The sequence below is a fragment of the Microtus oregoni genome, unplaced genomic scaffold (genome assembly GCF_018167655.1).
Source record: "Microtus oregoni isolate MIOR12 unplaced genomic scaffold, Mior012 000020F_ref0000438, whole genome shotgun sequence".
Classification (NCBI taxonomy): domain Eukaryota; kingdom Metazoa; phylum Chordata; class Mammalia; order Rodentia; family Cricetidae; genus Microtus; species Microtus oregoni.
The window spans coordinates 37,971,666-37,983,175 of NW_024543079.1; the positions used below are offsets into that span (position 1 = coordinate 37,971,666).

General features: G+C 42.7%; 1 protein-coding gene across 1 annotated transcript; it reads left to right on the forward strand.

Moving 5' to 3' along the window:
• Positions 1-278: 278 nt before the first annotated feature.
• Il1a (interleukin 1 alpha) lies at positions 279-10,218 on the forward strand. Its single transcript, XM_041670858.1, has 7 exons — positions 279-328; positions 957-1,011; positions 2,035-2,083; positions 3,271-3,499; positions 5,197-5,370; positions 6,891-7,009; positions 8,926-10,218. Exons 2-7 carry the CDS (start codon positions 965-967, stop codon positions 9,112-9,114), a joined length of 807 nt encoding a protein of 268 aa, XP_041526792.1. The 5' UTR covers positions 279-328; positions 957-964; the 3' UTR covers positions 9,115-10,218.
• The last annotated feature ends 1,292 nt before the right edge of the window (positions 10,219-11,510 follow it).

Sequence of the window (11,510 nt, forward strand, 5' to 3'; positions counted from 1 at the left end):
GGTGAGCTTCCTGCTGCGCTTCCCTTTTTGAACGACTGCATGTTTGCAGTGGGGTAGAACAAGCTATGAGTACATGAACCAAGTCCACAGCCCCTGGAGTCTTTGCAAGCAGCATTATGACCGAGTGTCGACTCTGCATTTTGGCCAGTATCAAGCAGAGTGAACCTAGAAAGATACAAAGCAGAATGACCTCCTGTAAATTCCCAGTGACGCACTCATGGCCACACCTACTTGAGGGAGATGATTATAAAAGACCGAGAAGCCTGACTCAAACACAAGTCTCCAAGGCACAGAAGGAGTCACCTCACTGGCGCTCGTGTCTACCAAGGTATTGTCCTTATCGCATCTGAAGCTGTGGAAATTGTCTTTTGTTTGCTCCTTGACTGTCTTCTCTCTAGGCACCTTCTGTAAGGCTATGGAATGTTCTCTTTTCTTCTCTCGTTGTTCCTGATTTGGTGTGTGAGCTGAGATCACAGACTGAGAGAAGAATTCTCTTTCTAGTGATAAAGAACCGGGGGAGCAGCTGAACAGGATTTCTTGTCCTGGAGATAGGATATCTCTAGTGACAAAAATGAGGAAGATCTGCACGTTCCCAGGCTGTCAGGCTGTTTCTCCCTGGCCTCTGCTTAAGGCAGAGACCTCACTCGGGTGGTTTTCATTCTTCTCCTTTTCCTGGCCACCTTACACGGAATGCCTACTAGTGTGACGGGATGGGCTGGACACAAACAGTGCCAGGAGAGAGAAAACATTCTAAAGCGAATGCCCAAGCTGGTAGAGGGGACCAGAGCATACACAGATAATGGAAGGAAGTGTGAAGCAGAATAGAGGAAAAGCTGGGCCACGTGAAAAGTCAGCCACTCACTGGAGTTTCTCAAGAAGATCAAAGCAGGGTCACCACCCTTGCGAGCACGGGGTTCAGAGGTGGGGAGCTGACAGCCACTGGTGTTCTCTTGCAGAAGTCAAGATGGCCAAAGTTCCTGATTTGTTTGAAGACCTGAAGAACTGTTACAGGTAAGAAACACATCCTACTTTTTGTGATTCAATGAACCCAACTAGGAGTTAAAGCAGCCAGCCAGGGGCCATGTTGTCAGGCCAGACGAGAGAAGACCTAAAAAGACGGCACATCCAACATGCTAAACTGGTATTTCATTGAGAAAAATAGAAATTACAGAAGAATATTTTTGTTGCGCACTGACTCCAGTGTAATTTTATACTGGCATCAGCCTAGGCACTCTAAAGAGTTGGAGTGCCCTGCTTCAGCAGCAGGTTCTCACAAACTGTTTGAGAGAGAATTCATTCTCGGGAGACCCTGATCCCAGTCAGGAGGAGGAAACGGCTCTTCGGGCATGTTAACTCACACCCACAGTCAAGCTTCAACTTGATAGAGAAGACAAATGAGCAGAGTTGAAATTCTAGAACATTCTTAACTAACGTGATATTCTTGTTGTTTACTATTAATGTTAGTAATAATGAAAAATATTGAATAATGAAAAATTAAAATATTGCTTAGCTCCTGTTCAATATGAATCTGCTTTAGCGAGTATGACGTGTGTCTGTGGTGCTTCCTAAGTTTCTCTTTTCTTCTAAGGAGTTTCAGACAATTAAGGCTCTTTGATTTATTAGTCATGCCTGATTTTTTTACAGATAAAACACAAAGCTGTTTTAATAATTTCTAATTCCAAATTAGTGACAAATGAATTACTATGTGTGTAGACATGAATATGTAGAAGTCTTTAGCTTTTCAAAGATAAGAGTAATGGTGGGTGTGGGTGTGTTCATGTGACCAGGTTACTGTAGAGCCGATTCTCATCCTGACTGGGATCGGGTTCTGCTAAAAATGGAGTAACTCTTAAACATTCACTAAGACCCATTGCTGTGTTAGAGCACTCGGACTCAATAGTGCCTGTGTCTAAATCAGTATTAAGGAATGTTGCCTGTATTACCTAAAGTTAATGTGGCCATTAAAATACGTATAGCTACCAACCATAGTAAAGTGATGAACAAAAATACAGTCTTGTTATATGTTTTTGACAGTGAAAATGAAGAATACAATTCTGCCATTGACCACCTCTCTCTGAATCAGGTAAGTCCATGATTATCATTTTATAGAGCCGGATTTTCTCTTTTTCTCTTTACACACCAGCCCCTCTACCAGAAAAGCACAGTGAGGGGTTTGTTTCAACCTCACTAGAGTCTAAAATACATTTATTTTTTTATTCATGAGACCACTTACCTCTCTAACCTAGTAGTTAACTGGCGTTCCTCATGTTCATTGACTCTTCCATAACAGAGAAGAGCTACCTGAAGCCCTTGTTTCTGGGCCAGGTTCCTTCAAAATGTTAATTTTGTCATCCTTAGCCAGTTGCTTCAGTCCACCTCACCTGGAGTCTTGCTGACACCATTCTCTGACACTAACACCAGAGGTCAGAGATAGCCCGATAGCCCACAGGGATGAGGTGAAGGAAGCTAGCGAAAAGAAAGGGAAAACGTTGCACACACTCAGTGAGTTATTTCGTATATCTGTGATAGTGGGTTTAAAAGCTCCTTCCAGAAGAAAAGCTGTGCCGAAGACATCCATGGGGGCTGGATTACAAGCCCCCCAGGGAGATCACCTTCTGTAGATGTCCACATCCCTTATAATAAATGGCCTTCTATTTGTATAAAATATGCATGCATTCTCAAATGACTTTAAATCGTTTGTCGATGACTTAGCCACACCTGCCACAATGCAAATGCTGTAAGAATAATTCTAAGTTATACTTGTCAATCAGTGACTACATTATTCAGGAAGTAATAATAAAAGGATTCACATATTCAGTACAGATGTCATTTATTTTTTTAAAAAAAATATTTTGAATCTTCAAGTTGGTTGAATATGATCAGGCAATACAAGAGGCCAGGATATTTTGAGCACTCTCAAGTAGATGTCAGATCTCTTGATGGAAGGATCTCACTTACCAGGATCATGTGTTAACCTATGTCATCAAAATGTTTTAGTTTTGAGCATGAAATTGGGTGAAAAGACCTCCCCCACCCCAAATCATATGACTTCAGGGAAATCCAAAATAGGAGAAAAGAAGGAATGGAGGGGGAGGGAAGGAAGGGCAGTGGAGGATGAGGGAAGAGCGGGGGATGAGGCACAGGTTGGTTCCCCACAGCCAAAATGGAGATCCCCATCACTAAGTCTGTAGGATACAATATAGACCCTACTAAAGAGTCTCCTCATGAGGTCCTAGGTAAGCTCTGAGGTGCCACTTCCTTTCCTCACAGAAATCCTTCTATGAGGCAAGCTATGGCTCACTTCATGAGAAATGCACGGACAAATTTGTGTCTCTGAGAGCTTCCGAAACCTCAAAGATGTCCAACTTCACCTTCGAGGAGAGCCTGGTGATGGTGGCAGCGACATCAGACCAAGGGAAGGTTTTGAAGAAGAGGCGGCTGGGTTTCGATCAGATCTTTGCTGAAGATGACCTGGAGGCCATGACCCATAATTTAGAAGGTAAGGGATAAAACATAAGAAAAATACAATTTTGTTTTTTTATTTTTTTGGCGAATGGTGACAATGGAGTAGAAAGAAAATAAAACCTGGAACTAAAATAACAGGAAAGCAACCAGACATTGGCTTGATAACTATAACAAAGAAAAACTCGTCTCCAAGGGCGAGAGTTCAAAGACAGCCTGAGTCTAGAACACTTGCTCAAGGGCTCCTTTCTTGGCTGTGTTGTGAAGGTCAAGTAGAGACCTTTGGTTGGAGAGAAAGCGGTCCTAGTCCATTAGCTCATGACCTCTTCTAGTGCCACCTCCTTAGTCACGTTCCTCAATCTCTCTGGCCTCCAGTTCCCCATTCTGTGAATAGAGATGACCAAGTCTTACACCTCACTGGGTTCCTGTAAAGATGAAATAAGCCAGTACCTCAAAACAATGTAGACTAGAACGCCTAATGTGACATCATCACCCAAGAAATGTCAGCCATTGTTATTAGTACTCCCATTGCCTTTGTTAATGTTGCACCACTACTAATTTATTGATGGCCACGCCCTTTGTAAGCTGCAAAACAACCTTCCCTCTCCTTTTCTATATGAGGAAATGAGGCTCAGTCTCCACGTGGGAAACCCTCATGGCTAATTCCGTCGACCTGACTATGAGAACCCTGGGTTTTTCTTTCGTGTCTTTGTTGTTCATTCCTTCACAGGAAATACAAACCAAGTATTCATTTTAATATAAAACCTAGACAACAAATACTTCTCCACCTAGAAAAATATTTAAAATAAAACAAGGCATAAGAACGAACATTGACAGTCACTCCGTTTTGTCACCCAAGTTTTAACCCTACCAACACCATGGCATGTTCCTTAAAGTCTTTGGTGCATGCAGATGCACACGAGGGCAAACATGTCCATCATCATCCCTGGAATACACACGATCTCATATCCAGCCTTTCTCATTTGATATATTATAGACATTCTACAGACGAATTTTTCAACACTGAAGTGACAATAAACATCTGTGTCAATTTCTGTCCCCATTCATTTCCTTAGAAAAGCATCCTAGAAGTGAAATTAGTCATAACCTGAAGATTAATGAAGCTACTCATACACACACATTCCAGGAAGATGGTAGACTTGTACCTTTGGCACATATATATGTAACACATGTATTACATAGAGTGGGGACATATCACTGTGGTATACCATTTTAACACATTTGCTCTTAGCATACATTCATCGGAAAAATATAGATTGGGAATACTTGTAATCTTCCTTGTCACTTGGAAACCTGCTAACAGGGTCAGGCATGGTGGCTAACACCTTTAATCCCAGTGGACGGCAGAGGCAGGAGAATCTCTGTGAGTTCGAGACTATTCTTGTCTGTAGAGTGAATTCCAAGCCAACCAGGGTTTTATAATGACAGAAAGAAAAGTACAAAAATGTAAAAGTTTCTCAAGAACTCTTTTAAAAAGTAAAATAAAAGTATTGCCTTATAAATTGGTTTACAAAAAAAAAATTAAGAAATAACCATAAGAAAAACCTTAGCTGGAATCAAGCCTTCTGCTGATTGATTCCAAGTCTGGTTGTTCCGTCTGGCTTGGCTACCCCTACAGTCTCTCTCACAGCTACATCTGACGCTTGTGTTAGCACATATACAACATCTATACTTGTCACTAGGCAGTAACCTGAGTTGTGATACTGATTCTAGAGACCATCCAATCGGATTCAGCACCTCACGTCTTCCAAAATAATGTGATATACAAACGGTCAAGGCTTATCAAGTCAAATTTCGTCATGAATGATTCCCTCAATCAAAACCTATGCCTGGATGTGGACAAGGTGCATCTCAGAGCTGTCCCACTAACTGACCTGCAACATGAAGGTAAACGGCCACCCTGTCCCTCCTCCCCTCCATTTGGCTTTCTTTGTTTCATTCAAACTTTCTGCTTTTAAAGCACAAACCTATCTATCTCCCTGGCTTTGCACGATTCTTCTAGAACAGAAAGAAGCACCCCACCCCCACCAAGAATCCCTAGAAAGGACAGCCTAGCATCCAGATCTATGCCACCAGAGCGCAGCTTCCTGCCTGAGCTCACCACAGGGCATGGAGAGCTTTCTGATACACCGTCTCTTTGGTGCTCATAGACATTCTCAACACAATCTCCCTATTCTGATTTTAAAGAAGAGAAAACTGAGCATCACAAACATTTAATGACTTGCCTAGCGGCTAACGAGGCGCAGTCAGGCACTATCTGCTAGAAAGCTGGGGACCAAGCTTACAGCGAGCGTGCAGTTAGGAAGAGCTTGCTAATCTGATGGGAAACCAAACAGCCCCTAACTGCAATGGGATCTGAAGAACGAAATTCAGTGTCCAAAATTTCTTGTTATGCAGACCCAACTTCTATAATAAACCTGCTTTAGATGCAGAATGCATCATCAATATACAAAATTATTTTTAAATTATTTTTAAAGAACCCCGGCAGCAACTTTATAGTAAGCAGGCAGGGTTCTTTCTGAATAGAGACACCGTGCACTCCAGTTGCCATGCTTTCTGCTCTGTGACATTTGCGAATTGCTGTGTCTTCTATTTCCTATTTACCACAGTTTCCCTCACCTATCGACTTAGTCTATGCCTCCCCCCCCGACACACACACACACACACACACACACACACACGCCTGGTTTTTGGTGCAAGAAATCAAATGCAAGCCAGATACGCAGGAAGCAAGTGCTCTGTCACTGACCACAGCTCCTGCCCCTATGGTTCCTATTTACATTTCTAGTAGTACTAAAAGAGCCAGTCATTTTACTGTGCTGGATGTCTGTGTGTGTGGGCCGGGGGGGGGGGGGGGTCTTAGATTGCTCCATTTTAAGCCATTAGGAACTCATAAACCAACAAATGTCGAGGTCTTATTCCACTATTGTAATTGTAAGAGATTCAGCAAGAATTTGGTCCTTAAGCATTCTACTCAAATAGAAAGCTTTAGAAGCATTATTTACAGGGCTGGAGAGATGGCTCAGTGGTTAAGAGCATTGCCTGCTCTTCCAAAGGTCCTGAGTTCAATTCCCAGCAACCACATGGTGGCTCACAACCATCTGGAATGAGGTCTGGTGCCCTCTTCTGGCCTGCAGGAATACACGCAGACAGAATATGTATACATAATAAATAAATTTAAAAAAAAAAAGAAGCATTATTTACAGCAGAGACATTGTAAAGGACACGACAATGTATAAAATTCTACTCCTGACCTCCACAAATAAATATGGTGTATTCATTTATACCAGAGTTGGGGGTCTATTTTTACAGACACAAACACACACACACACACCTATATAAACGCCTCTTTTATATTAAAAAAAAAAGTAGTGAATTTACTTTCTTTCTGGCTTATTCTTTGACAGTAAAATTTGACATGTATGCCTACTCATCGGACGACTCTAAATTTCCTGTTACTCTGAAACTCTCAAACACCCAGCTGTTTGTGAGTGCCCAAGGTGAAGACGAGCCTGTGCTGCTGAAGGTCAGTTGACGTCCATCTCAGTCTTGCCCTCCTCTGTAAATGATCCCAGTAGGCAGATGTCCCCCTAGGGTGGCCACAGTCTCCCTCCTGCCGCAGCCACCACTTGCCCACCTTTCACTCCCTGACTGTATTCGCCTCCCACCCCAGAGCATCCGTTTGTTCTGTTGATCTTTGCTGACATCTTCCATCTGTTTTGCGTAGTACTGGACATTATGACAATGAGGCCAGCCTAAAGAAACTCAAATGAGCCCACTGAGACCAGAGAGAATTAACCACTTGCTAACACACATGAAACCAAAAGCTAAGAGCCACAACACTCAAACCTTAGCTTTCGTACTCCACTGATCCATTGGTGATACTTTTGTCTCTCATTCCATCCCCATGTTCTCTATAGCCATCTCTCTCAAACACACACACACACACACACACACACACACACACACACACCTACATTTAAGCATTAGGCATTTTTACCATGGAGAAGAATGTGACTCTCATTCAGTAAATGCCTCCAATTTCCCTAAAATGCATGTGGGCACCCATATTTCTCCGTCTGAATCAAATAAAATGAAAGTGTCATCTACTAAGTAGGGCAGTAGCTTCATTCATGACTTCATTCAACAAGCCATTGTTTACTGAGAGCCTTCTCTTTTTCAAGTACAGCATTAAAAGCTATGGAGTATGGCAAGTCAAGATCCCTAACCTTATGGGACATCGTACTCTAGTACACAGACAATAGACAAGTCAAACAGACAACAGCAAAAACAGAAAGTATTGGACAGAAAATACACAAGGTCCTAAGAGAGAAAAATGGTGGCGTGTTATTTAGAGGGAGGGACAAAAGCAGAGCTCCCTGGCAAGACTGGCTAACAAGAGGTACAGGTGGGCCATCCCACACCCACAAGAATCTGCATTCTCTGGCACTTCCTGAACACACCAGCCAGCTGTAAGGATCAGTGGAGGACTCTTGGCCCTGGCCATTTGATACACAATTGAAAGCCACAAGGGTTCCAGACCATGCAGGGTGCTGGTATCAGTTACATTTCTTAAGTGGACAGTAGTCTGGAAGGAAAGCACTAGAGAAGCAGAGAGCTCAGCTGGGAAGCTATAGGTGAAGGGTGGCAGAAGGATAAGGGGAACATGTATAAGGGAACAGACCTGGTCTAGTCATCTGGAGGCAGAACAACGCAAGGAGAAGGTAAAGCATGGGATGAACGGGTCTGGACAGTACTGTTCTTGCTGATTTGAAACCCCAAGGAAGCTGATCAGGTTATTTACTTGTAGCTTATGCGTTTTTCCATGAAGGTTATTGTTAGGGTTTGTTCGCACACAAAGGAAGAGGACAGTCTAAAAGGGTTGTGTTCAAAGCAGCCAGCAGCTAAATCGATCAGGGAAGCATTGTGGGGTTTCAGTTAATTATTTTTGTGTGTATGGATATGGTTACCTTTTTTGACTGAAATGTAGAGATAAATACTATCTCAATGATCTACTGTTTCCAGAAATGTGTGATTTGTATACTCAGGGGCGTCAGAATGTTTAGAGGTCTTAAAATTATTGGCATTCAGATTTGGTGAGAGGACCCGGTGCCAGCACTAAAGACAGAATACACACAGGCAGTGTTTCATCCCACTTGTCTGGATACAGGGAGATGCTGGTATCAATGACAGTCTTCATGATTCATTTAGATTTCTCTCCAAGTAACTAAGGAAATCAACTCATGATTAGTCTGGACCATACACCGAATAAGCATGCTTGATAAATGTTTGTCGAGTGAACAAATGAAGGAGCCTGGATCATATCTGAGTCAGGCTTCTGGAGTGCTGTTTGTCACGAAGGCCAGACACCAGAGGTGACACTCCAGTTTTTTTCCCAATGCCTTCTCGTGCACCAACGGATCTCCGTTTTGCTTATCACAGGAGCTGCCTGAAACACCGAAAGTCATCACGGGGAGTGAGGTCGACCTCGTTTTCTTCTGGGAACAGATCAACACTAAGAACTACTTCACATCAGCTGCTTACCCAGAGCTGTTTATCGCCACCAAAGAACAGAGCCGGGTGCACCTGGCCAAGGGGCTGCCCTCCATGACAGACTTCCAGATCTCGTAAGAGCAGCCTTATTTCTGGAGTCTACTGACCTGGGAAGTGCCGACAGCGTATGTACCATGTACAGGAAGGCCCTTCACCCTGAGTCACTTGCACAGCACGTGCTGAGCCTTTGTAATTCGAAATGAATGTTTATCCTCTTTGTGAGAGAAGAGCAGAACCTACTGGAACCAACCCCGACACACAATGGCATTTGTTATTTAAAGAGCACCCTGTACTTAGGACAGTACTAATCACTTTAATTATTATTCTTCATGACGTTCTCAGGAGGAACAGAGCTGGTGTGAGCAAAAGAACTCTACCCATCTGAGAGATGAGCTAACTACAGCGTAAGGAAACTGGAAAGTACTCGGTAGCAGTAGGGATGAGAACCCACAGCCCTGTGCTGTCAATCGGACCGTGTACCTTCTGCTTCCAAACTGCTGCTTGAGTAGGGTAAAGTTAGAAGAACTCAGCTCTCAACCTAACTCTATCGTATTCAAAAGGAAGGGGACAATAGCTGCATCTTCCTACCTCAGTGGGTTTTATTCCAACGAGAGCATTTGGATGAAATCCTCCTGGAACACGCCTCAAGAAGAAGACAGAATGTTGATCTTATTTTTAAGTTATTTTATATATATATATTTATAAATATATTTATGATAATTATTTATGGCACACCCTTAAGTCCTCTGAGCTTGACCAGGATCCTCAGCAGCGGGGTGTTCTAGGTGGAGTCAGTCAGATGTGGCTACTCCAGAGCACCATGCTGTAGACGCTAGGCTTTCTCCACAGCCAGGAAGTTCTCTCTACATTCCCATACTCGAGAGCCCTGTAATTATGACCACAAATCTGTATCGTTTACTTAGTTCATTTAAGATGGTTATTGGGCCAGTCTTTCCCCCTTTTGTCCCTAAAGCTGTCTGGGTATTCTTATGTCATTCAACCTGACCTGTAATTAAATCCAGCAATCCAAGGATGGGAAGATCTGAGCCATGACAACCACATCACTGCTACTGGAAGTTTGCTTTCTAGAATGCAATCAGTGTTTCCCCTGGGTTCCAATTTTGTTGCAAACCACAGTGCCGCATGACTGTCAATAATAATAATCAGTGCATTGTTGCTGATCCTAATTCAATAAAACGAGTTTGAACTAATATATATTTATTTGTTATCTTTTTTCTTGGGTTTTGCAATGGGATGGTTGTTTGTTGTCAGGCTTTCTTTGCACCACCAGCTCCCAAACAATGACATGAAACTTCTTATTAATTATGAAAGCTAGGCCTTAACTTAGGCCTTTTCCCAGATAGCTCTTATAACTTAAATTAACCTGTTTATATTCATCTACTTTCTGCCACATAGCTCATTACCCTCCTCCATGCTATTTACCCAGCTTCCCCAGGTCTCACTGGTGAATTCTGCCCCTTTTCTTCCCAGAGTTCCTTTCTCTTCCTAGAAGTCCCGCCTACCCTCTCCTGCCTAGCTATTGGCTCATTAACTCTTTATTAGACCAATCAGAAGGCACCGTGGCAGAGACACATCTTCACAGTGTACAAAGATTGTCCCACAACAGCTGTTTTGCTTTTCTTGTTTTTTAATATTGTGAAGGTTTGTTTATTTGTCGTCTTCATTACCTCACTGTTAGGAACAACTGGTTAGACGTTCAGATAACTCACCACAGTTAGTGCCACTTTACAAAACCAGGCTCCCACACAGCTCTAAAAGAGATGTCTCCCTCAAATCCCTCCCCTCAGAGTTCAATGAACCCCACGGAAGTGGAGGCAGGAGGACACAGGGGTATTGAGGACATCAGGAGAACAAGGCCCTCTAAAACAACTGAGCAAAGCTAATAATTCACAGAGACTGAAGAAGTCGTCACAGGGCCGCCATGGGTCTGAACCAGGTCCTCTGCATACATACTATAGCTTCCAGCTTAGTATTTTTATGGGACTCCTGCATATGCGAAAGAGTAGGTCTCTGATTCTTGTGTCTTCTCCTCGGCCTCTTTTATCTTTCTGTTGGCTTGGTTGTCCAACTTTGCTATGATGAATTTTGTTCTTACCTTTTGTTATGTCTCATTGCTATCTCAAAAAATACATTAAAAAAACCCCCAGATTTCATAGTTTTTCTTTCTTTTTTTTGTTAGCTGCCAGTATTCAGATAGCATTGAAAATTATATTCCCAGGTTCAGTTAGTGAATACAATACATATTCAGTGTGTGTGCATGCTGATGTCCACACTCAGACAAAGTACCATCAAAAACAAGTAGCAGTTTTTCAGCAGACTGGAAGCTGCTTTCCTGTGGCCTAGAGAAGAAGAAACTCGGAATAAGAAATAATAGACTCTATCTCAAAAAAGAAAAGAAGCTTTGAAAATTCACAAAGATTAGAACAGCTGGCATGTGCAGTAACTCTTACCCA